Source organism: Melospiza georgiana, chromosome 18, assembly GCF_028018845.1.
Source record: "Melospiza georgiana isolate bMelGeo1 chromosome 18, bMelGeo1.pri, whole genome shotgun sequence".
Classification (NCBI taxonomy): Eukaryota; Metazoa; Chordata; class Aves; order Passeriformes; family Passerellidae; genus Melospiza; species Melospiza georgiana.
Window position 1 is genome coordinate 11,454,576 of NC_080447.1, and position 26,574 is coordinate 11,481,149.

Consider the following 26,574-nt stretch of genomic DNA (forward strand, 5'->3'; position numbering starts at 1 on the left):
GCTCTCTAGGTGATTGTACCTATGGCTGTTGCAGAGTTCACAGTTAAGACAGGTAATCTAAATGTAGGCTGGAATTCTCCATCCATATCAAAATCCTCAAATTCACTTTGGCTTAAGTTCACATACAGACCCATTTCTAAAACTGATAACAGTGCTTGTAAGGATTTAAGTAGAATTAGGAAGAGAGCTTTGTCTGTAAAAAACCCAAACCCCAAAAGCCCCACCAGAGTTAAGTGTTATTAGCAAGAGGTCATGGTACAAAGGAGTGACTTTAAAATGGAGAATTTTGGTTTTCCTTCACCACGGCACCCTTAAACCAAAGCAGAGAGACAGGAAGGTTACCAACTCCCTTCTTTTAGCTGAGTATTAAGGAGCCTGAAGCTTGTGTTTTATCTTCCCTCTATATTTTAGAACTTCTCCTCTCCTACACTTCTATTATGCTAATTCCCCTTCACTGCCTGTCTCTTAAACTTGAAATGTTTTGAATCAGGTGTGTTTCGAGATAATTGTGTTATATTTCCACATGAAGCAAGGGAATTTGTATTGGAGGTGAAGCAATGTAAAGACCTGATTGCAGTGGAATTCAGTACTTTATTTTGTGGCCACTGGAAGAGGACATTGCAGAAGATAATTTTAAAGGGTATTGCAGCATTAGAAAAGCAAGCTTAGCCAGAGCACCAACTTCATGTGCCCTTGCAGGACACATCTTTGTCCACCCAAATCCCTTGATAGGGGTCGGTGACCAGCAGCACGATACTGGGGGTATCTGAGGCAGGTACTGGATTAGGGACATGAGTTATTAATTGATTTAGCTGCTCTGGGGAACTCTGTGTGACCAATTTCAAGGATTGACATACAAAGAAAGTGTCAGAAATGTGATTCACATGATGATAGTAGCAGGGTTTGTAAGAAGCTGGGTGTTTAAGAGGGAGCATATATACTGCTACTGCCTCAGGAAGGACAGACAGAAATTCTGTCTCTAATCCTCCCTATGAGCACTGGTTTGTGAGGCTGTTCAGCCTTTCCTCCTATCTTGGGCTACAGCAGAAAGACTTTGTTTGTTTGTTTAAATCTTTTCTTGGGTCTTTCCCAATTTTAGCCTGAACTCCAGATATTTGGCTCTTAAATGAATTCTCCAGGGTGCTTCTGACTAATGCCAGGGTGCTATTGTGGGCTTTTACAGGAACTCTTGGGAACAGTTGCAGCACAGAGTTGTGGACTAGCGCTACCATAGCCCAGGTTTAGCTCTGTGATGGTGTCTGTGCAATGCAGGGTTTCAGCACAGAAACACATGAAAACTCTTTCTGTACAGACTGCACTGTGTGGTCTTGACTTCTCGACTTTATGGACCACCCTGCCTGAGGGCAATGGAGATGAAAAGCATGTGCACTTCAGAACTGTTTTGCAGGAATTTCCCCTCGTTTTGAAGTGCTTTTGTTCCATAAAATACTTATTTTCCTCTAAATCAGTTATTACAGTTTGGGTTCATACCAAAAGCTTCAGCTGTTTCCCAAAACAATTACTTGGTCCAGGTAATGCAGAACTGAGAAGTTTAAATACAGAGGTTTGAAGAAGTCAGAATCAGCACTGGGATCTGGATTCGAGCATCCTACTTAACAGATAATTGCAATGACTGAGGTAGAACATTCAGACTTAAATCCAAGCCCTCTAATATGCTTTGTCTGGGATATGGAAGGCATCTTCCTTTATTAGGTTACCTTCCTGCTCAACATTAACATTGCATGCTTTGAAGGTTTATTGTGTTGGCTGGAGTTATACCTTTATATACACACAGTCCCTATGGAATAGCCCGGTCTCCTTTCATCATTATTAGTAATTCCAGGCTTGTCATTTCCTATCCATGCAGTCTGGACCTCACCACGTTGTTGCAGGATGGTTGATACGGTGCACAGGAAATGTTCTGTTTTTTCAGGTCTCCACTGTTCCTAAGTATTCTTTTCAGGGGCTTCAGTTTTATTGCCATGAAGTCCATTTCCTACATGTAGTACAATTTACTAAATTACAAATAAACAAGGCACCAATAGAGAAGTCAGTGAAAGTTCACACTAAGAATAGAACTTAAAGAGAAAAGTTCAGTTATGTGACCTTCTTCAGGAGCTGGATACAAAATAGACCTGCTGTTTTTCCCTTTAATTTCCAGTCCAGGCAGAAAAGAACTTGAACAGTTCCCAGAGAAACCCAGGCCCTTCTGTTTGTTTCTATGAATCCTCCAGAAATGCTTTATCTGTTGACATCCTGGCTATGCTGATACGGAAATGAACTTACTTGGCCTCCTCATTTCACCCCTACATTGTCAGCTGACTTTGTCATTGATCTCCCTCCCTGCAATGTTTAAAGATTTGCCAGCCATGGACAGAACAAAATGTTACAGATAGGTACCTTTAAAATTGCCTTTTAAAGAAAATTAGGATAATCAGATGAAAAATCTAATGTATGTATCAGTCACTGCTTATTATTGTCATTCAGAAACATGTTTGGGAAAGAAAAGTAATTTCACTGAAAGTTTTTTTGGTTAAAAAGGGTGAATTAGAGAGAAAGAATCACATGTCTCCAAACGCCTTGATGAAACCATACTACCTCTGGACACTTTCTGCCTAAAGTTAAATATTAGACACTCTCTCCCTGACATTCTTTTTTTTTTTTTTATTTAGTCTAAAAGGCTTAATATTTAACTCAAAATACCTAACAACTGCAAATGCTAAGTGCTGAAAGTTGTTACATCCTCCAGCAGATACATAAAGCAGTGCTTAAACTCAGTGGGATATATTTAGAGAAGTGAAGCCATCCCTGGACTTCGTGTTCCACTCAAATGAGAAATCTGGTTGCTATGTTGTGAACTTGTGTGTGTTTTGAAGCAGAAGGCATGGCCAGTGCTTCAGTCAGAAAATCTGCTTTCAACAGGGTGTCTACCTTGGAGCTGCAGAAGGAAATGGCCTTTATTTGGTGCATTTTTATTTTGTCCCAGATCAAGGTCTTAATTGGTTCAATCCTTTATCTGACATTAAGTCTGGTTTTGGGATGGATTTCCAATTATAATGGGCCGCAAAATCCATGTTAAACTCAAAGTTAATTATTACTGACTCCTGTTCAGAGTTTTACTGCAACTTCAGTGGACACACACCCTGAGAAGTACTACTTTTTTATGACTTATTTCTAGGCCTTTTTGTTGGACAAGGTATCACCAGAAAAAGCTCCTAAAGATGTTCTACTTTTAGATGTCTGAAGCACAAGAGTTGCTCAAGAAGTGGCAAGAAGCCAGGAACGGCCTCATCCCCTCAACATCCCATCGGCTGGACCGATGGAACCAGGGCTGGTGATCTTTTTCCTTTCATTCTTTTTCTTTCTTTCCTTTTCTCCTTCTCTCTTTTTCCCCCTTTTTCTACTCTCTGTTCATAGAGTAGGTCAGGAACCAACATAAAGGATTTCCAAGTGACTTTTTGTGGGCTCTCCGACTTTGTGGCTCTTTTCCACTACGAACATTTACAAGTCCTGCGCTCTCCCTCTTCCCTCCCCCCACCCCGTCCCTGAGGGACCGTCCCGCCAAAACCCGTGAGGGGAGCGAGGCGTGGCCGACGGGGCCGCCCGGGGCAAAGTGCAGGGGCCACCCAACGCCTGAGGGGCTGCGCGCGCTCGGGCTCCGCCATGGCGGCAGAGCTGGAGTCGCTGGAGCTGTGCCTGGAGCGGCACATCCCGCCCGGGGAACTCGCCGAGGTGAAGCGGATCCTTTATGGGGGCGAGCCCAGGTGCGCCACCAGGACGGGCTCGCCCCTCGCTCTGCGGGTTTCCGTCCGCCCCTCCTCTCGGCGGCCTCCGCGGGGATGCCCAGCCCCGGTGTGAGGGGAGGGAGGCAGTTATGAGGGGGGGTGTGCGAGACACAGGGCTGGGCTGAGGGGAAAAAGGAAAAGTAGGGCTGGTGGTGCTGCAGTGAGGTGACTGGGGGATTTTGGAGGTGATCCAGGTGTGGGGAGCAGGGCAGTGTGAGAAGATGTCGGACAGGGATGGAAGACATGACGGGAATAGTGATACCGGGGCGATGGAGCGTGAAGAGTAGGGATTAAACTTGAGGGAAGGGCATGGGAGGGAAAGTGTTTGTAATCCAGGTATGGCAGGTGGAAGTTTGTGTGTGTACTCCTTGATTGCTGCAGCAAGGAGTCAATGTCTGGAGGACACTGAGTGATGACAGGAGGACAAGTGGGCGATGAGGGGTGAAGTAGAGGTGAACAAGAGGGAATCAGCACAGGAGCTGGGCTCTGCCTGTGCCCCGGCTGTCATGGTGACATTGGTGACAAGGGGCATGGGAGCTTGGGTGTCTCTGCAGGGTAAGGCAGAATTGTCATTCCCTTGGTCCACTGCATTCTCAACAGAAAAAGAGAGCATCTCATCTTGAAATGTCTTTGTTTCCTGTTCAATCCAGAAAACTTGATTTGCCAACTGCTGCGCTGTCAGCAGCTCAGGAAAAAGATTTTGAACTACAGGGCTATGGATTTGAAGCTGCTCTGGAGCAATTGAGAAGGCCACGAATTGTTCGAGTGGGACTGATACAGAATAAACTTCCTCTTCCCACAGACACAGCAGTGGCAGTCCAGGTACACAGACTGGGACTGTTTTTATCTCCTCTTCTGCTGGATTGAAACATAACACAGTTCAATTGTTGATTTTAGGAACTTAGCATGAAATGTCTTAATGATTGTCTGGCAGTACAGGACCCATCACTACTGCAGTAGAGCATTCTGTAAGAAATTTGAGTGACACGTTTAGTTTTGTTTCTCAGAAACACCTCTTGTATTTACCTAGCACACCCAACCTGCTTGCAGTTTTTCCAAAGCTAAATATTAGTAGCTCATTTTACACATGGAAGTCCTTTGCCTCTGAGATGAAACACAAAGTCATTTACACGAAATCAAAAGGGATGGCAACCAGTGGAAACCACAGGTGCAGTTCTTGTTTTAATTGAGAAATGTTCCATTACAGGAAAATCCATTAGAGGAAACAGATTAATAAAGCTGTGTTCATTATTCTTTGTACAGCAGTGAAATCTTATTACAAGATAACATGGTTTAGTGGTGACTTGGCAGTGCTGGGTTAATGGCTGGACTTGGTTGATGATCTTAAAGGTCTATTCCAACATTAATTATTCTGAAACCATCATCTCTTAATATCTTGGACACAGCAGCGCTGAAGTGACAAATCTGTATAGAAATAGTCTCCCGAGAGTAGCTTTAAAAAAAGGAAAGAAAATAATGCATTTATAAAACCTCCTGGAGTAGTTTTGTACAGGGACAGGACAGAACACTTCTGAAGTAGTTTGTTTTGGAAAGATTTCCCATCACAGATGCAAGTCATTAATTCAGTGAACAGATCAAGTTGGGGATTCTTTGTAACAGCTGTTGAATAAAGTACCAGCTGTATTAATGATTTTACCTTATGAATAACTAGTTAACTGTTTCTGTAAATCAATGTACAGTTTTTGATGTCATAGGTCACTGTAGTTTAGTTTTTAGTAATTTTTTTTGAAACCTGAAAGTAGCAATGCAAAGTACTACACCTGTGCTTATCTTTACATGGAATATTCTAGAAAACTAATTCATAAATACTTTGATGATTTTTCTTGGTAATAATTATTGAGCTCTTAGGACAGAGGGCTTAACATCATCCTGTAGATTGCTTACAATGAGCAGCAAAATTATAGTTTTTATTAATTCTGTTTAGATTTTCAGCTTTTTGCGAGTCAGGCAGCACTGAATTTCCAGCTATATAAATGTTGCAACCGTGGAATTAGAATCCCATGGGAATGCTTCTTCTATTCTCAGCATCTAAATGCTTTTAAAAATCTAAATCTGGCTGTATTATCAGTGTTCAGGGATGATAGCTGAGTTGCTCCCCCTGAAAGCAATGGGTGTGAGCACGGGGTGTAAAGCAGCAGTGGCACGGAGGTGCGTTAAGCACGTGGATTTTTAACGGTGTGACAATTTACCGGTGTGACATTTGTCACCGCCAGGTGGCTGCGCTGCACAGACGCATCGAGGAGATGGTGGGAGTGGCTGCCATGTGTGGGGTCAACATCGTGTGCTTCCAGGAGGCGTGGAGTGAGTATTCCCTGTGCTGCCCTCTGCGCTCTCAGATGTTCCAGTGCCCTCTGTTTTAGCAGCTGTGCTGTAAATGAACACCAGAAATCTCCCAACAATTGACTGCAGTGATTTGCTTCCTAAAGGAAAAGCCAAAGAGTCTGAGGTAGCAGAACTGTGTGGAAGATATATGAGGGGTCTGTTGTATTGAAGACTGCCATGTGGTATTTGGAGCTCCTTCATGGCATCCTTTATGATGCTTTCCTCATTATTTTTCTCTTAAAACTTTGGGGTTTTTTTCTAGATAGGTATTCAAATTTAAAAATTGTTTTTAATTTACATGTGGCGTCTGAGGCTTAATTGAGGCAAACCCCTTCACTTTCATGGCAAGTGAAGGCCATGAAATGTTTGTGAAGGCAGGTTGTTCACAGTGTACACCAATTACTGGGATATTTTGTCTTTTTACCCCTCTGAGGCTTCACTAAATGCATCCATTCTCTTCTGGTTTGCCCTGTGTGAGCTCAAAGCTCCTTGCCCTGGCTAAAAATATTTTTAATAGCTTTTGCCATTAAAGAAGGAAAACAGTTGAATCATTCTTAAGTGTTTAATTTTTTTATCTGTATTCATGCAAATATCAATTATTTCTTGAGTGACATGAACATTTTTGTACATTTACCTTGCTTTGGTGTTTTCCAGCCATGCCCTTTGCTTTTTGTACAAGAGAGAAACTTCCTTGGACTGAATTTGCTGAGTCAGCAGAGGATGGGCCAACAACCAAGTTCTGTCAAGAGGTAAAAAACCAAGCAAGCAAACAAAAAAAAAAATGACCAACTGACATAATTTGAAGGAAAAGACAATATATCAGTGAATGGGCAGGCAGAATTTGCTGTATTTCTGACTTGTACATGTGTTATTTAACATTTCTTTTATTTTAATTAGCTGTTTTCAGCTGGCTGTGGTGTCTGTCATTCTGGGGTGCTGCAGGCTGGTGTCTGATAGAAGAATTGTGTTTATTTGTGCAGCTTGCAAAGAAGTACAACATGGTTGTGGTGTCTCCAATCCTGGAGCGAGATGAACTGCACGGTGGAGTTCTCTGGAATACTGCAGTGGTCATTTCTAATTCTGGAGCACTTCTTGGCAAAAGCAGGAAAAATCACATTCCAAGGGTTGGAGATTTCAATGAGGTAAGGTGCAGTGTTGTGACAAACAGGTCAGTCTTACCTTGCAGCTCTGTTTGTGCCAGCATGTGTTGTGTCAGAGTCACGGTGACAGGAAATGCAATGTGTTTCTAGAAAATGTGGTCACTTGCTGTCAAATCAGTTTTTCTGAGGTGAACTGATAGTTAATTTATCAAGAAGGATTAATTTTTGTGAGAGTGATGAGTCTTAAAGGAAGAATAACATTAAATCTTGTTAGGTGCTCTTCCTTGGCCCAGTGAAACTTCAGAAGTACCACTATCCTTTAATAAAAGGATTGTTTAAGTTACAGCTGTGTTATGTTTGTTGTGCACGATTGGCTTGGGTACTTTGGTCATGTGTGCACATTGAACTTACTTTAATTTGCAGGGCAATTGTTTCATGGTTCAAGCATGAACATTACTTGCAGCCTTTCTGTTTCTCTGGGAGGTTGTCTTGGCAATGACAGTTCTTTTGCTTGTGCTTATTCGAGCAGAATCCCTTAATTCATTGTGCCTCTGACTGAGTGGCTGCTTTATGGCATCTCCTGTTTACTAATGGCATTATTGCAGCTGAAGCCCCCAGCAGGTTTTGGGCCATCCTCCAGGATCACAAACTGAACTGGCACTAAAGGCAGTGACTGGTACATCTGAAATGTGTTTATTCATCCAAACAATTATCACATGCAGAAAGATCAGGATTAAAAATTAACTGAAGTCTAAAAATACATTGTCTTACCTAACTAAATCTCTCCTTGTCAGCTAAAGTGAGTAATTAACAGAGGCATTTCTGCTAAGCACTGGAGGCTGCTGTATACCTGCAGTAGCTTTTGTTCCCTGTCTGACTGCTCCAGGCATCAAACTGAGGCTTCAGAACTTTTTTATTAATGTAAAAAGTTCTTTTGGGTGTCAAAACTTTGTGTTCAAAGACCTCTGGAAGCTTTGACCTTGCTCCCAGACCCGATCAGGCTGGTTTGAGTTTCTCCAGAGGAGGTTGTTAATAGAGTTCTACACGATGAATTTCTGGCACAACCTGTCAGTCACCAGCCTTACCTTGTGTTTTTAACACTTACTCTGATATTTAATATTATTTTATCAGGTCTGTCCTTTAGCTAGCAAAAGTAGTAACTAACAAATCCATTGGTTACTTTCCACATTTTTTTATTTGTTCTTTATGTAATCTAACAAAAAATAAATTCCTGTTGCTTGTGCTAAGATATGATGTCTTTCAGTTTTCCTGACAGTGTTTAATGGAGAATCAACAGATTCCAAGAAACTCACTGTTTCCAGCTATGAAACTGTAATGAGAGACACCTAAAAAAAGAAAGACTTTTTACTTTCTCATGTGAAGTATAAATAGAATTTCACTAGGAGTTTTGCATAGTTGCTAAAAGAAGTTGTTCTTAGAATCCTAAATGCCAGAATTACTACAAAACTATCTGTTTATAGCTTCCAGATATACTAGAATGATCTGGCACTTCTTGTGTCTACTTGTTACAGAATCAAGTAGTGCTTACCCAAGACAGCACTGTCTGCAGCTGGCTTTGGTAGCAAAGCATTAAGTCCACTCTTCTGAACTGAACAATTCTGATAAAGCAACTTCAGAAACCACCCAGGCTACAGGAAGGGATTATATTCATCTGTGTTACTTTAATGTTGTTTTCTTTATCAACAAAGTTAAACCTCAAGGAAATATCGAATTTGAAATTGTTTCTTGTGGGTTGTCTCTGTAGGGCAGATGGGAAAGGAGCCTTGTTAAAGTCGTGCCCAGTGAATCAGTAAGAACTAAATGGAAAGGGCAGAGAGGTTGGTCTGTGGCCTATTCAGCCATGTGTGGGAGGCCTTACAAACAAAAATCAATCCTTCTTGAGACATCACAGTTTATTGCTGTGGAGAGGATTGTGACCTCTGGTGTGAAATAAAGAAATAGGAACTGATGAATTCCCTGAAGCAACAGCATTCTTGTTTTTCTTCTGCTGTTGTAAGAAATGAAACTGAGAATAGAATAAAAAATGGAAATACATTCAAACAGCAGAATTGTTTTGAAAAAGACTTGTGTGAGCACCCACCATGTGGTCTGCTGTCTACAGACATGAAAGGAGATCAAATCACTGCCCAAGGGACTGAGAACTGATAATAAACAAGAAACATGAGATGAATATTTCACTGGACATACTGAACCTGTAGCCCTGGTTTCAGAGGGTGACCTCCCTGTATCTCTCATGCCACTGGCCCACACTTACAGGGGCCCAGGTTTGCTCCCCAGCTGGACCTGCTTGCTTTGACCAGCCCTCAGGTGTTTCCACTTCCTCCAGGACCAATGGCAGTGGTGGTTACAAGAACAGATAATTTCAATAAAGAGGGGTCTGCTTTACAGCACACCTTCCTTCTGGGATGAGAGACGTGTCCTGTTGGCTCAGGGTGCTGGATTGTGTCCCTTGCACCAGAGGATACTGTCAGGAATCAGCCTGGCCACTGCAGCCTCTGTGCTCCCTTGGGATCCTCAGCATTGTATAAGCAATGTTGGGTGGCATGTCTTGTCTCCTTGTCTGTGGGTCTTTACCACTGTCTTTGTCCCTGTCTGAACCTGGTGATGGTGCCTTCAGCACATTTTGGAGGTGCATATGCCTGCTACATAAAAGAAGTTCCTTTGTTTGAAAGGAGGTGTAAGAGTGTAATTTCAGTGACTACACACTCCTGCTGCTGCCTTGGCATTTCTGTATCCATCTTTGCCACTGCCTAAGTGATTTTGTAAATCTCATCATATTATACTCAGCCTTCCATCTACAAATTAAAAAGCTTTTTTAGTTGGAGGTAATTCTTTGCACGTTTTTAAGAAGTCTGCCTTTGTGGATTTTGTTGTTTGATTGGATTTTTTCCTTTGTTTTTTTTTTTTGTTTGTTTGTAGTCCACTTACTATATGGAAGGAAATACAGGACACGCAGTGTTTCAGACGCAGTTTGGGACAATTGCTGTGAACATCTGCTATGGGCGCCACCACCCTCTGAACTGGCTCATGTACAGCATGAATGGAGCAGAGATCATCTTTAACCCTTCAGCCACTATAGGGTCACTCAGGTAAAACACAAACTGGGCTGTGCCATTGCTCCCTCTCTGGCTTAGCTGAACCTCTGAGCCCCTCACTGGGGCCTAAAGGCACCTTGCTGAGGTCTTGGAATGTCATCTCCTTGTTTTGCCTTCGAAAAGGAGCCTGCATTCTCCTCAGTGATAGGAGCCTCCTTGAGCCAGGTCTCATAAGCTCTTGGAGGTCTGTTTCTCGCCCAAGAGAGAAATACCTATATATATATATATATATATATATATATACACCTACCTTTGGAGGCATAAAATCAGCAGGATGGCTTCAGTTCCTCCACCAGCAATTTTGGGGCTTTCAGTCTCCTCCCAGTAACTGATTCTCTTTGAGAACTTTATTGTACATCAGCAGCTCTCCTGTCTTTGAGACAGCTGGTGCTCTGAAAACTTGAGAGTTTATTTAGATTTTTTATGTAATATTTTTGCTATACAATAGGTAGTGGTCATTTTCAGGCTTATTATACCAGCTTGCATTGTCCACCTAAGGAGTGTGGTATGAAATTGCAGTTTTCAGAACCAAGCTGAGATACCCTTTTCTCAGATTTTTTTTTTAAACTGTTGGCAATTTTATGATTATCAGACCTCTTGAACCAGACTGGACCAGTGTAAATGTCCCTTGAGATTAATCTTCTGCACATTAACATTAATTGCACCCGACTGACTTGATTTCCTAGAAGCTAACTGTGGCTGCTTGGACAGAAAATGTGCAGTGTGAGGCAGAGTGTAGATGCAGCCCTGGAGTGTCAGTTAATGAACAATTTTCTCTGTGTGCAGTGAATTAACACCTCTCTCTGTGTGTGTGTTTGCAGCGAGGCGCTGTGGCCGATCGAAGCCAGGAACGCTGCCATAGCCAACCACTGCTTCACGTGCCCCATCAACAGAGTTGGAACGGTTTGTATCCTCCTTGCCTCATTCATTCCATCATTCAGGCCTTGAGCAGGGGTTTGTTCAAGGCAGCATGGGTTCCCCTGCTGGGTAACCACTGTTCTGGGGTTTATGGTGTGATTTGAAGATGGACAGTGATGAGGAGATTGAGAGCTGCCTCTGTTGCTGCAGCCTACTTTTTGGTTGCAGCTGTTTCCTGTTCTTGAATTGAATCTTTGTAATAGGCACCCACCCTTTTGCTAACTCTCCCAGTTTCTCTGTGAAATCAGTATTCTTTTAGCCAAAATGACTGAAAAATTCATATATCCTTAAGTCAACAGTACACAACTTGTGGCTGTTGTACAGCTGCTATCTCTTTCTGGACTGTAAAATTCTATAATGAAATTAATTAGTGCGTGCAATAAGTCATTCTTACCTTCAGACTAGCCCAATTACACAGTATGTATATTTTTAAAATCAGATTCCCTGCAGAAATCCAGAATTGTCCTTGCTGCTATGTGAATATGTTTGCCTTTTTTGTGATCTGAAAAGATATGTTTGGTTAAATATCTCCTCTTTTGCCTCTTTAAATTTGTGAAATGGATACAAGGCATGTTCCTGAAGTGTATGAACAACAGGCAGTGATAAAGAAAGACCTTGTGTTCTGTGCTATCCATCACAGAAACTAGGCCCCTCTGATGACTCCCTTTAGACAGTGCTGATTGTGTGCCAGAAAAAAATATTTGTAGATTTATATAAACTCCCAAAATATGATAGACTAGCAAGGATTTCTTGAATGAAACGGAATTATACTGCCACCTATGGATTCCTCTTATTTCACAGGAATACTACAAGAATGCCTTTACTTCTGGAGATGGTGGAAAAGGTATGTTCAGAAATCACATTCACTACCAGTTCCCAGATTTGCTGGAAGTTAAAGAGAATTATCAATGAGGAATATGAGATTTTCTTGTATGTACTTATATGTTGAAACACAGTAATTTATGCTGTGAAAACTGTGGCTGCTTGTGGCTCCATCCAGAGTGTGCCTGAGCCTTTTTTAGCCAGTTCTGGAGCAAAGTGTTTTTAGCAGCTGCATGAGAAAGGTCAGTGGAATCCATGGCTTAGTAGTACAACAAATGGGATTGATTTTTGGCACAACTCAAGAGTTGTGCAATAGGAATTAACATCTTTTCTGTGCCTCAAATCCCAGTGTTTCCACCTCTGACCTTTTATTGAAAATAGAATGGGTGTATCTCTGTCAGCTGGTTTGAAAATGTATAATTCGACAATTAGAATTCATTTAAAAGCAAAGTGAAAAGCAATGATGGGAATAAATAATGGGAATTAATAATGGTGCATTATTTGAAAGGCAGTGCAGGGTGATTTTCCTGATAACTTCACGATGTAGTCTGCATGAAAATTATAACTGGCCAAAACTGCAGTTATTTTAGGATCAAGCTGTGACTCTTGGAGATGATTATCTTGCCTAAAGGACAGTGAGTCCCCAAGAAATGGAGTCAGGTTTTAGGGGACACTGCATGTTAAGTACAAACCTGTTTGCAGATGGCAATTGATGCTTTTTAACAATCTCTCTAAGCCCACCACGAGCTGGGCCATTTCTATGGCTCGAGTTACGTGGCTGCGCCGGACGGCAGCAGGACCCCGGGGCTGTCTCGCACTCAGGATGGGCTGCTGGTGGTAGAGATGGACTTGAACCTCTGCAGGCAAGTCAGTGACAAATGGAACTTCAAGGTAAGCCTGACTATGAAGGAAATACAATATTAGAACAAACAAGCTTTGGTAATGGCTCTCTGTGGTTGTTGTTTCCCTGGGTCTGGATTGAAGGCACTTGAGACAGTAGTTCATGTTGGGACTCAGGTGTTTATTATTTCTTATCAGTAAAACAGTCTCACGGCTGTGAGTTGGGCAGGTTTCATTAGAAGGCAAAAATGGCCAACAGTTTCTTGTTACAAGGTATTTTAAGACTGAACTCTCCAATTAAGAACTGACACCTTGATTATTTTCCCTTTTAACCCAATAACTGATCCTAAAGAGCCCCCAGGGCAGACTTTTCTCCCCAGTTACAAACTGCCACCCAAACCCATGAAGAAGGAAGAAGAAACATGAAGAAACCCAGGCTGACACCCTGTTCTCTTCATCTTGCTTCCATCCACAACACACTAAAAACCCCAAAACCTCAATTTCTCACCAAGTGACACACCTACACTGCTCTCTATAATCTCTTTCACACTTTTATGGATTCCAGTCTATCTTGAAGTCTGGGAAACTTTCTCCATGGATGAGGGTCAAAGTCAGAGCTCCCCTGGGGGTCAGGGCACCCCAGAGCAGACACAGAAATATTCCCAGTGCCCTGGGTTTCCACAATTCTGTGATGTTACAATAGTTAAAAGGCAGCCTTTCTTTTTAATTTTTTTTAGCAGTTCAGAGCTTAAATTGTTGAAGTAATTTAACAGGAAGTTATAGAGGCCAAAAGCATAAATGGATTTGGAAAAGGAGTAGCTAAATTCAGGGAAGCTAGGCCAGTAGCTTTCAGATGAAAACTCTAGCCTGAGGACCTTAATGTGGACTGCCAGCAGCTCTGAGGATTGCTGGGGAAGAGTTTTGCTTTCCTTGTGCAGTGAATGCAGCCATTTGTGCTGAGCTGAGCCAGGCTCAGTGGATCTATCTAACATGGTATATATTCTTAAAGGCCTTAATTGTCACTTCTGGTGAAATTTAGTGAAAACCCAAACCCACAAACTTGAGAACTTTCTGAAGGCAAAATTCTTGCAACGTTAACTTCCTGAATTTGTGGATATGTTGAAACTACAGAGAAAGAGCTGTGTACTGTATATATTCGTGTCTGAAGCATCTTAACACATGTTTGAATTTATCTAAATCAGATTAAGATAGCTGCAAGCCACTCCACATGGCTTTAACAAACCTTATTTATTACTATTTTTTTGTATTCTGAGGTAAAGTTAATTGGGTTCATCTTTCCAGAGGGCATAATTGGATTTAATTTGTCCAGCAGCAGTGCTGGTTGAAGAAATGGCTGCTTCAGCACAGCAGCTTGCTAACCCTTCAGTTGTGCCACTGCAAGCTGTGTGGGTGCTGTATTATATACTGATTTAGTGGAGTGAGCAGATTAATTTTTTTTACACAAAAGACACTCTAGTTCCTTTTTTATTCTGATCAAGTTTACAACAGGCCACACAAAGATCCTGTTGGAATAAAAAAAGAAAAAAAGTGGCAACTCTGGAAATAGGCTTTGTTGATGAAGAAAACATCTTGTTTGCTTCTGTGGAGCCACATCATTTGTTCCAGTTCTCAGTACTGCTAAAGACTAGAAGTTTTTCCTAGTCACTCTTAAGATCAGCATGATTTGAATCCTGAAAAAATAGACCAGAACTCCTGGCCAGCAGCTGTACAATACACGTAGGTTCTTCAGTGATCACCTAGTTTTTAAAATAAGTAATAATTTGCAAGGAGTGTCAGTTTTTGAACATCATGCTACTGCAAGCAGACATTTATTTTATAGAGCTGCTTTATTTGTCTGTTGTTCATTACAGTGTGGTGCAATATTCAATTTTGATGTGTTTTGATGTCAGTTTGACATAAAAATGAAAACTCTCTGGATTTGAAATGCTGAATAAGCTTTCTAATTAAAAAATAGTAATTTCTTATCTACAGCACAATTTCTTTTTTAATATTGCTAATCCATACATAGGGACTAAAACCAAGAAGTAATTTCAGGTCATCTTCTGGACCAGAATTGCATTTGTTGTTTTACAGATGCCTGTGGTAGGCATGTGGTTGTTGCCATAATGGAATTAAGTTGTGCTGAAAGATTTTTAGCTTTTCACATCAGGCACGCATTTCGTTTTGCTTTGCCACGAGTCTGAGGCCCTTCCTCAGTGCAGAGCAGAGGCTTGGTGTGTCAGGAAGCACATGGAGCATTGCCTCTGCCCCCTTAGCAGGGGTATCTGAACAAAAGCACTTGTAGTGATTGGGAAAAACAAACAGGAAAAGCAAAACACTGCCCTTAGGCTGATTTGTGTAGAATTGTGTGTTTTTGTTGTCTTCAACTCCTGTGCTTTCAGCACCTTTATTTCATGTTGATGGTTTGGAGTGCTATTGTTGGGTTTTGGCCCTTCAGGCACAGCTGTGGTTCTGTTTATGTGACAGGGGAGAGCTGTTTCCTTTTCCTCTCAGCTGTGGCCAGGCCAGAGGTGGTTCTTGCTGAGGGGAATGAGGAACAGTGGTCACAGGTTTTCTCACCCACTTTACAGGAACCGAATTAACCTGCTGGTATCTGCAGTTTGCACCCAGTGATGCCTGAAAGGGACATTCAGTAGAATGTCTTTGCTAAACTTAGGGCAGCAAAGGGGTTAAACAAATTAAATAAAGATGTGATTTGCCTCTCTCAGAGCCAATATTGTGGGTTGTGCACTCAAAAGAGGACGATGGCACTACCTCAGGTGCTGCATTGCAGCACTTCCAGCACTTGCTCTGTTGCCCAAACCATTGATATTTTGTATTATTAATGGGTGAAATAAGAGAAACCCAGGGTTCTTTAGTTGTCAAGGTCATGACATGGAGCCCTAATTACAGAGACACTCCTCTGCCTTCACTGACATAACTTAAAATTGTTGATGCATAAGAAAGCAAGTCCACCTTTCACATTCAACTTTCAGCTGTCCAGAACAGCTTTAATAAGTAGGAAGTCAGTGGACATGACTGTCACTGAAGGAGAGCTGCAAAATAGGAAAGTGTTCATTTAAAACTTGGACTTTTCAGGGTGGAACTATGCTTCTTTTTTGGGTAGACATACAGTCCTAGGCAACATAATGAGTTCTTTCATTTTAAAAAAGTTTTTGTAAAAAAAAAAGTTCTTTTATATAAAAAAAGTTTGTGCTAAGGCACTGGAGATCTTGATTTTGAGGAAATTATAGTTTTGATGTTTGGGACAATGAAATCATATATTGTCATAGGAAAAACCAACCAGTAGATAGAAGTATTTTCTACTGAAGTACTTCTGTAGCTTACTTGAAAGAACTGAAGCTTTGATTTTTCTTTTCCAGATGACTGGTAGATATGAAATGTATGCAGAAAAGCTTGCTGAAGCAATCCAGCCTTTCTTTATTCCCAATATCATCAAAGAGTAAGAGAGAGCATCTCATTACACTCAAATGTTACAAGACAAATTCAAAGTTACTGTTGGATTATAGCTTTACAGTGTTGCTGTTTTAATGTTCAGTTTAATTTCATGTAACCAATTTTAAATAATAGGAGTCAGAACTGTGTTAGGTTAGATAATTGAAAATGGTTTCTTAAGTGTTTGTCATTTACACTAATGAGTCTAAAGTTGTTCCTTGCTAGAGATACATGCAGTGTTTTCTAGAGATAGACATACAGTGTACTGTGGTAGAGTTGATGGGATGAGTTCAGAGGACATGAACATTTTTACATTTTTAAGCTTTGCATTGTGCATCTGTTTCTGCTTTCTGGTTTTTACCCTCTGCCCAGATGCATAATTTAGGGAGAAATGAGGCAGAAATTGTTTTCATCTGGGTTTTGTTTGCTTTTTCTGCTTACAAACTACTTGATGCAATTCAGTTATAGCTGAGTAATGTACCAAACATCCCAGTTGTGTCAAGATCAGATGTGGGTGCTGTAAAGCAGGACTGCTTTGGTTCTGTTGCCTTTACACAACCACAGCTGGAGCTGTCTTTGCAGGGCCCCTTCTAGGTGCAGAAGTCTTGTTCAGGGAGATGCTTTGGTATCTTCTGAAGCTCAGTGCCCTGAAGGGGAGCAGAAATAGAGACCCTGGCCAGTGCACAGGCAAGGCTGGGGCACTTGCCTGCTTTCACTGTGAACAGAAAGCTCAGGATGGGTAAGGAAGACTCCTTCCCTGGGGCTGCACTCCAGTAGGATATGTGGTGGCTGCAGAGTACACAAACCAGCTCTGGAATAAAGGTAGTAATGATACATTTGCTGTTCTTAGGTAGTACTGAAATGTTAGTAGTATATTTAGTGTTCTTAGGTGGTATTCTGAAATTCTGCTCTGTATGATTTGGGTGATGGCAATGAGTGTTCAGGCAATGCAGACTGAATACAATTTACAGCCCTGCAACTATGAATTTGTAGCTAGTAATAGTAATAAATGCTTGAACTTTTGTTTTTCTAAAATACAATTTCAGAGTTTCAAAACCATTATTTCTAATAAACTTGTTAATAAATGCACTTGCTACGTTATGTTACCAGGTTATTTGTGAGCTTAACCTTTATTGAGAATGGCTTAATTACAAATAAAAATATATTTATGTATAAAATCCCTGCATGTAAAATCCCCTTCCTTTGCTATTGACATCCTGACAGAAACAAAGCAACAGAACATTTTCAGAGTGTTTTGATAGACAATCTTGTAATAGGAAACAAAGTTTCAGAAAATGCAGGTGGTTCTGGGTGCTTGTGCAGTGAGCTGCTTTTTCAGTTGAATTTGTGTCACATACTCAGTCTTTTCAGTGGGCTTTTGCTTCTCCCTTGTGTTTTCATCTCTCACAGCCATCTTCCACTTGGCAGCTGTATGAGATCCTGTTGTAGGGGACCTCTCCTTTTGTCTGTTTTGTTTATCTTTCACTTTTGTTGAAGCATTTAAACCCTGGGTACCCAACACTTACCTGTCAATATTGTTACACCTGTGTGTGCACTTCAGACCACTGAGCCTGCCCTTAAGTTCATGTTTTCTGTACACCCAGGATTCACTTTTGGTAATGGCAACAGTGAGATGCTGAATGCCAATTAGAAGCCTTTGTAAGAATTGGTTTTATTCAACTAATCAAGCCTGCTCTAAGACAAATCCTGTGGCAGTTTAATGGGATTGAATGAACTACCTACCTGAAAATGCATGGGTTAAGGGGGTACTCTAACAGCCTGTAGCTTCCATACCTGTTAATTATTAACTGAGCTAATACACTCTTTCAAAATCAAACATCACGATTTTGGCCCTGGACATTAAAATTCCCAGATCAGGAGTTTTCTCTTTATTTACTTTGGAGGAGTTGAAAGGCATTACCTACAACAAACAAAGGTTTTGTGCCTTTCTTCTGGAAGGATTCTGCTGGTGGCACTGATGGACCAGTTCTCCACAAATCACATCCTACCTGTTGCTCATCACTGCCAGAATGTATTTAAACTTCACCAATGATAATCTAAATTTGACACACAAAACTTCCTGTCATGCACTTTTGTTTGGATTTTTTAAGAGTTACTGCATTTTAGATGTCTGTTACTATTTTTGCCTTTGTACAAAGGAGCACTCTTGATTCTGCTAAGTACTTAGTCAACACTGTGTACTTTTCAGTTAGTCAACAACTGATAAAAGAAAATGTTTATCCTGGTAAAAAAACTTTCTATGCTGAAAGTAGATTCCTATTTGTTTTATCCACAGAGTTTCAGAACTTGAACAGTTCTTTTCCTAAAACCATGCCAGAGATGTGGGACCTCTGCCTTAAGTGCAAATTTTCCTAATTTTATGTCAGTGCTGATTTTCCTACTCACTTTCATATAGGCAGGACTGAAGATTGAGACTGGTAAGAAATAAGGATGGATGAAGCTGAAATAAGTGTTTTTTTCTTACACTTCTGAGTGCTCCTCAGGTAACAGAGGAAAGAGCTATGAATGGGTATTACCAATTTCACTTAATGTCTCAATATAGCAACAACTTAATCCACATACAGCTGCAGTATTAGAGCTAGAACAGTCTAAGTTCCTGCCTTCTTACTTGTAGAAGGTATGTTTGTATTTCCTCTTTCATTAATTGATTTTAGCTCTTCTGAGAATGTCACTGAACTAATACTAACAGCAAAATTTGGCTCAAATTATGATTTAGCATTTTAGATACAATGCAGTAGATGCTGCCAGATATTTACACTTTACACAAAAATATATACCATTAGTGTGGATGATAATTTTCTGCATTTGCTTAATAAGTTCAAATATTTAAAATGTTCATATTTAGAATGGATTCTGCAGAAACTGGCACATGTGGGTAGCATAACATTCAGAGCTTTTTGCAGCAGTAAAGACTTCCCAGTGCAAATAAAATCTTTCCATTTATAAGTTTTGGAGCAATGTGGAGTTCTGAGCAGTCATCCAAGAGGATTTAGCCAAGAGAGACTGAGTTTGTAGTGCAAGGGAGTAATTCCAGTATTGCAGTTGCATAAATGCTAAATCTCTGTGAATTTGGTAGGTGGGAAGTTTCCTGCATTGCAGACAATACTGATGAACCAGCAAGGCATTTTTTGTTATTTAAAGATGGTTTAAATTAATAAATTTTTCCTTTTACAATATTCTGCTGAACTTCAAATCCATAGGTTTTGTATGAAGACCAGCCCTTCATGCTTTGACAGAGAGAGAAACAGGTATTTTCTATTTTTTCCTTTGTTTACCTAAACCTATGCAAATATTACCAAGTGTTGAAATTCATAAATTTGGTGCTTTTTCTTATGTGTTTAATTTGAAAATAAGCTGAAAGTGAACAGGCTCTGGGCCTGTATTTTAGAACTGCTGTCAAATGTGCAATTTTGAAAATTAGGGGGAGAAAAAAAACCCAAAGACAGATATTGCAAAATCAAAAAAAAAAAAAAAAAGAGAAAAAGGTAAAGACAGCATTGCAATATAGTCCTGTCAATGTCTGTAAAGCCTCCCTTGGTGAGGGTCCCACTGCAGTCCAGGAGTGAGGTGTGTGCAGGGGAGTCCTGAGACGAGCAGCCAGCTGCCCTGCAGGCTGTGCAGGAAGGAGCAGGAGTGTCTGGTGGGTGTCAGCTGTCTGTGTAGATGAACAGAATATCTTCATCCGTGCCATAACTTGTCCTGGCTTCCTCAAAGTTACTGATGCTGGTGCAGCATGTTCCTGGCAAGGAGGAGCAAAATGTTACAAAAAATTCAGAAGGATTTGCCAGTGAAAGGTTCTTACATGGGATGTAACAGAATCCACAAACCAAACTAGTGTAGAGACTACACCCAGCAGCTTAGGTTACAGCTTTACTCAGGTGGATTTTTCACCTTAGAGAGCTCACTGAAGCAGTGCTGCAGACAGGTACCAAAGTGGCCCTTCTGCTATATTCTGCACATGGACATTTCAGCACCTCTCACTAACCCATCTGAAAGCCAAACAAGCCAATGCTAGAATGCCTATCTGAATTCTTCAACTAAATCATACCACAAAATGCATTAATGTGGCAAAACCCCTTCTGACAAATTGGGTAGTGATGCTTAAAATGTCTGAGCACTGTGAGGAGAGGTCCAGCTGTGGCTGTGTCAGACTCATTAATAATGCACTGGCTGAATCCCTCCAAAAGGGACAGGCTACTCACGGTCAGCATAGGCAGGGTTGTTGTAGTAAATGCTCCCTGAGGCTTTGTTGTAGCCACATAACACAATGAAGTGGCCCTGGTAGTCAGGGCTCCTGCAGAAGCACTTCTGTCCAATGGGAAGGAAGCAGCAGTATTTGACAGGACTTGAGCAGAGATCACACAGCAGCAGGACTGCGTTCACAAGGACAATGGCTACGTGACCCTGGGACAGGTGGTTCTGGATGTCTTGAACGGTCACTGTGCTGCAAGGAAAAAACAGACACACTTATTGAAAGGGGCTGGTGTAAAGAAAGGGCCTGATGGTGAACAGTGCAGCTGGCACTTTACAGATACATCACAGATACACTTCTTTATCACAGGTACAGCTCTTTGCTGTTGAACCCTGCAGGCTTTGCTATGCACAAACCCTGACAGAACCTGTAGCATTCACAGCCTTTTCATTTCATTGCTGCTGCTGAAGTGCAGAGCAACAGGTCTGTATTTGCAGTAACACATTCTGAGATGACACATCAGATGCCCCACAGAAGAGAATTAAAGGAACTGGCAACTCAGTAACTTGAGGGACTTCTGTTGTAGGAAAATTTTAAGTGAAGTGTTCTCTCTTGCTGTAAGAAAAGCTTATCTCTGAAACACCAAATCTTTATCCAGTGAGTGGTTAAATGCTGTGTAACCACTAACCAAATTAAGATGTACCCAGATATGCCTGTGTCACTCAGGACTGTGATTCTCCTAGCTGAAGTTTTGAATTGCCTCATATTATAGGCTTTATTTCCACGGAGAGTAAGTATTCACCAAACACCACCTATAACCTCAGCTGTTAAATCTGTCCCTCCCTGAGGCAGATGGTGTGTTCCATATGCGTGAGAAACTCATCCCTTGGATCAGTTCCAGATGTCTGTGCTGTGTGCACCACCTGACTGAGCTCATGTGCTTTTTATTTAATCCTTCCCCACTCTGATGCCCCAGCCTCAGCACTGCACAGGTAAATGTGCCCTCTGTCCCTGCCTTGATCAAGGCCACGGACTTGCAAAAGCAACAGGGACTGTGTGTCCCTTCTGTCCTGTCACAGCTTATTCATTAAAGTGAAGGTGACTCCATGCATGTTAGCAAGGACACTTGATTCTGCTAAATGTAAGTTATGCTCCAGCATTCAGATGTTATTGTGGCTGGCCCATATCCTCTCTTCTTTCCTTACCCCTAATCATTTACCCCACTTTGAAAGCAGGGATCCAAGTCCAGCTTCCCTATAAAAAGGGATGCAGCTCAAGTTGGAAGTTTGGTCATTCCCCAATCAAATTTCACTCCTGATTATAAAATTCTGCAGTTTTTCCATTTCCTCTGGGTTTGTAGTTCTTTCACGGAGTTCCTTATTTCATGGTCTCCTTGGCAAAAGCTGCTATGCTAATTTGTAATTTGCATGTTTGTCTGGGAATAGAGATCCATAATGTTTGCATAGCTCTGGGAACAATGAGTTCTGTACCCACACAGCATTCCCCTTAATTCCAGCAATGGCCAATTAGAGTGCTGTAGGCACTCCCTACTAAGTGTAATGGATAACCAAATTCAGAACACAGTCAGCTCCTATCAGCATTTTCTTATCACTTATTTTGCATCATGACTAATTTTTTTTCAAACTTCATTATTAGGTCTTGATGTGCATGAGGTTTTTTTGAGACATAGGAGAAAGACACTAACTGGTAAAAAAGGCTTAGGGCTTGATTTCAGTCTCTTTCAGTGATTTAGCTTGGTGCCTCCAAGAAAAGCAGGGGCCCACAGAATCTCCAAAGAGAAAGAAAACAGCTTACCATTTCTCCACCAGCACCTTGCAGTCTTTGGCTTGTGCAAAGAGCTGATTCACTCGATTCTCTTCTGTGTCAAAGTGCTTCCTGTAAAATGACTGTGGAAATAACAGAAGTTCTGAACTGGAATGGTGTTTACCTTGGGTAATCCACCACTTAAGAGTCTGCTAGCAAGAGCCTGCATAAGTTGGAGCTCTGGTTATGGGATAAAAGATCTCTCCCTTAGTTTGCTGGAAACAAGACAAGGATTTCTGCTCTGAATTACAAATTAAATTTGCTCCTGGTCAGTTACTGTTGCAGTTTCTGTCCCGTGGCTGTTCAGCTGCCTAGGTAAGAGAAGCCTGTCTGGTTTCCCAGGGGAAACTGGGCAGGAGCTTGCAATAAAGTCACCACTGCTACAGGCCCTGGAGAGGCCAAGCTCTCCGTGGATGGGAGGCCAAGTTCCCCTCTCACCTCTAGAGGTGGATCTTCCAGGTCAAGGCTGAGGCACGGTGGTGGGGAAAGTGTGGAAGCTAAACACTGCTGCTGCCCAGGCTGTACCTGTTCTGTAGATAAATACAGGGCTTCAGTCTCCAAGGCTGTCAAATAGGTAGGAACCTTTCATGAACACTACATGCAAACTTTTTAAAAATTCAAAAGATGGAATCAATATGGGATCATGCTGCCTTTGGAACAGAGCTGTGCCAGTTTTGGCAGTAGGTCAAATTAAATGTGGTTGACTGTCAGTAAGACACCAGAGCTTTTACAGCATGACACTCAAGGCTTTTAAAGCTGCCTGCTCTCCCCCTGTAGATGAGAACACTGACCTGATTTTTGTAGCCCTTGTCCACTCCGAGTGTCTGGGTGCAAAATTTATGCTTAACTCCGAAGTGCCGCATCAGGTAGGCCAGGTCAATAGTCCAGATACTCTTTGTTAACTGGAGATCCTGGATGGCTTTCTGAAACTCATCATTGTCCAAATGATTCAGGTACCTACAGTATCAACAAAGGCAGGGCAAGGGAAGCACAGATCTTAGGAGAAGCAAAATGTGTGCTGTAGTCCAAGCCTCTACATCACAGCACATAAAAACTGAAACAACAGGCTTGGCTAAGAAATAACCAAAAAAAAAAAACACAAAACCAAACCAACCCACAAAGGAGACAGAAATTTAAGGGAAAGGAATAGGGAATATTTAACTGGATTTATTTCTGACTTTTTAAAATTGGAAATGTGTGGTGCCTTGACTGTTTTAGAGTGCTAGAAGTGTACAGGTGCTGTACCAGAGTCAAGCTGGTATAGAACTCTGTCCTGAAGGGTTTACAGTGTAATGTACAAGTGTATTAGAGCCAACACAGAAAGAAGAGTTACAGACTAAAACTTCCTTCACACAATAGATGGATTTTAAAAGGAGGAGCCATAAAGGAATTCAGTAAATATTCAAAGGAAGCTTGTCTTAGGCACTGATGACACAAAAGGAAGAAAGTGGGAGATGGAAGTCAGGAGGAAGCTTGGGACAGGTTGCAAAGGGGCAGGGCAAGGTAGCTACAGGGAGTTCTGAAAGTAAGAAAACAAATGGAAGTAAATGATAAAAAAGAAAAAGCAACTGGAATTGAGGATGCAGGGCAAACAAGGTCAGATCAGCAGGGTAAGAAGATTAATCTTGGAAGCTGAGTTTTGGGCAGACTGGAGTGGCAAAGAGGTAAAGGGAGTAGAGGTTACAGTAGTCAAGATGGGAAATTACCAGCACACGGACTAACGTCTTGGCAGAAGGGATGGAGAGAAATGAAAATCTTCTGCTTCATATCTACTAAGTGGACATCTAAATAGGTATTTCTCCTGCACCTAAGCTCATGTTCCTCTGTGGAAGGAAAGAGGAGTTCAGCAGGACAGCTACTAGTTCAAAAAACCAAAAATAAACAAAAAAACCCCAGAGGGCAACACAATTTTGAAGCTGAAACTACTCCTGGAACACAAACACTCATCCCACAGGTTGGGGCTCAGCAGGACAGAGGCAGTACAGGTACAGCACACACTCATAAACTGGGATACACCTACCATCGCTTGAAAACACAGAAAGGAATCAGATGAGTCACAGCTAACCTAACCTAAAAACTATCATTTCTTAATTGTACAACAGGAAAGAAGCAACACTTTCTATGAGCTTATGCATGCCAGCCTGCAAAGTTCAGAGCTGATTAGGTATTCTGCATCTGTGTAATTATTCAAAAGGGTCCGAAGTTCACTCCAGTTTATGTTTTCCCTTGCTCCTGCTGGAGAGCTGGGCCCAAGCAGCAGTCACTGTCCAAGGGCACCTCAAAACCTGCTGTTCTCCTAAGACTGAACTCAGGGCTGCTCCAACACACCTCCCTGGGATTTGCTTCCTGCTCCCCCTCCCCATGGAATGGCATTTCCCACTCAGAGAGCCACTTACTGAAGCACCATCCTGGAGCAGGCCAGCCCGCAGTCCCAGTGGTACAGCTGCTGAATCACGGGCACTTTCAGCTGGATGCAGTCAGCTGGGTGAGCAGGACACAAACAATGTCAATCCATACAGGAATGGTTTTCCATGCCACCAAAAGTCAGCCTGTCCTCAGCACTACAACCATGGAAACTTAGGAACGTGGTTTTGCCTGACTGGCAGGTAGATTTTTTCTTTCTTAGGGGAACATACCTTTAGTATTTCTGTACAGGTAAGCATTTGGTTAATCTCATACTCCTTTACTGTTCCATACCTAGATCACTGGCTCTCCACCCCCTTTTCCCTTAGAAGTTTGTGGGGTTTTTCTGGGTTGTTTTTTTTTTTTCCTGTGGGGTGATGTACCCACCACCCCTCAACTGATGCTGTGTCTCCTCCTGGATAACAACAGCTAAGACACAAGTATTCATCTTTTCTCTTGTGTCTGACTGTACTTCTGTGCCACAAGAGTTGTTCAGCCAAACTGGGAGAACACATACCAAGATCTCTGTGCATGAATCTCTTAGATGCCCCACAGATTTCTATAGATGCCTTTATCTCTCAAGAATGGTAATCTACAGACTTTAAACAAAACAAGTTAAAACTCGCAAGTTGCACCATTGTCCTTTCGTATTAATTCCATCAAAACCTCAATAGAGAGGGAAAATTAATAATCTCTGCCAGAAAGTCCCAAAGTACAAGCTCCATCCTCTGCCTCAGTTTTTTATTTTTACAGTGATGGCAACTTGGTGGTTTCAGTTTCACCACGAGCAGGACTTGAAGGGTTGTGCCTGTCATTGCTACTTCAGCATTAATCACAAAGTGCTTTTCTCAATAACCTTTGATCTCGAAATGGCCTTTGACAAGTTTTGTTAACAAGGTCCTCTACATTTTATGATGGGAATAAAAATGCATTTGACATCACATGGACTTGTTTAGTTTTGGGGTAATATGATTTATAGAACTTTTTAGATAATGTTGTTATATTTTTCCTAGTTGTGCCCCTGTTTAATCATGACTTTAAAGAATGGCACACCAGTTGATATATTCAGTCTTTTAAATTCATCTACCAAGTCCCACATTAACCAAGGAGTTTGTGTTTTCTAGGTGAAAGCTTCAGAGAGCAATAACAAGTTTCTTGGCCGCCCAGCTTCCAGGCACCTGTTTCCCAACACACCGAGAGCTCTTCAGCGATGGCTGTGGCTGTCCCGAGAGAGACCAGCCCTTCTGTGCCGTGCCTGTAAATGACCCTGCGAACCCTTCTGTGCTTGGCCAGCTCCCGCCGCCCCGACCTTACCGAGCCAGTAATTCCCCATCGCTGCTAAGGGCAAACCCGGCTCGGCAGCACCGAGAGGCCGCCGGGAGCCCTGGCAGGGCCCGCACTCCCCGCCCGCTCCCCGCCGCCCGCCGGGCGCTCTGCCAGCCCGTTCCGCGGGGCGGACTCGGCCTCTCTGCCGCCCCCTGCCCGCAGAGGCCCCGCCGGCCCGAGCGGGGCTGGACGGGCCGCACTGACCTGGCGGCGGCTCGCCAGCCTCCCGGGGACTCTTCATGGCCCGTTCACTGCCGGCCCCGCCGAGCCGGCGGCGCGGCCCCGGGGCCCGGCGCTGGCTCCTCCCGGAGGCGGGGGCTGAGGGGGGCCGGGCCCCGGGGCGCTTGCCCCGCGCCGTGGCGGCGAGGAGAGCGGCGGGGTGTGAGGGCGGGCAGGGGCATGACACGGCGGGCGGGGACGCGCAGCCC

The 26,574-nt window shown here is 42.3% G+C and overlaps 2 protein-coding genes across 2 annotated transcripts; one reads left to right on the top strand and one right to left on the bottom strand.

The window, feature by feature from the left end:
- The first annotated feature begins 3,663 nt into the window (after nt 1-3,663).
- UPB1 (beta-ureidopropionase 1) lies at nt 3,664-16,433 on the top strand. Its single transcript, XM_058037114.1, has 10 exons — nt 3,664-3,764; nt 4,436-4,607; nt 6,020-6,107; nt 6,783-6,877; nt 7,109-7,270; nt 10,169-10,338; nt 11,166-11,247; nt 12,064-12,106; nt 12,821-12,975; nt 16,308-16,433. The coding sequence occupies exons 1-10, from the start codon at nt 3,664-3,666 to the stop codon at nt 16,389-16,391; spliced, it is 1,152 nt and encodes a 383-aa protein (XP_057893097.1). The 3' UTR covers nt 16,392-16,433.
- Nucleotides 16,434-17,483: 1,050 nt separating this feature from the next.
- On the bottom strand, nt 17,484-26,424 carry GUCD1 (guanylyl cyclase domain containing 1). The gene is made up of 6 exons (XM_058037115.1): nt 26,351-26,424; nt 24,814-24,898; nt 23,209-23,374; nt 22,409-22,500; nt 20,604-20,845; nt 17,484-20,140 (listed from the first exon to the last, which is right to left on the bottom strand). The coding sequence occupies exons 1-6, from the start codon at nt 26,385-26,387 to the stop codon at nt 20,049-20,051; spliced, it is 714 nt and encodes a 237-aa protein (XP_057893098.1). The 5' UTR covers nt 26,388-26,424; the 3' UTR covers nt 17,484-20,048.
- Between the last annotated feature and the right edge of the window lie 150 nt (nt 26,425-26,574).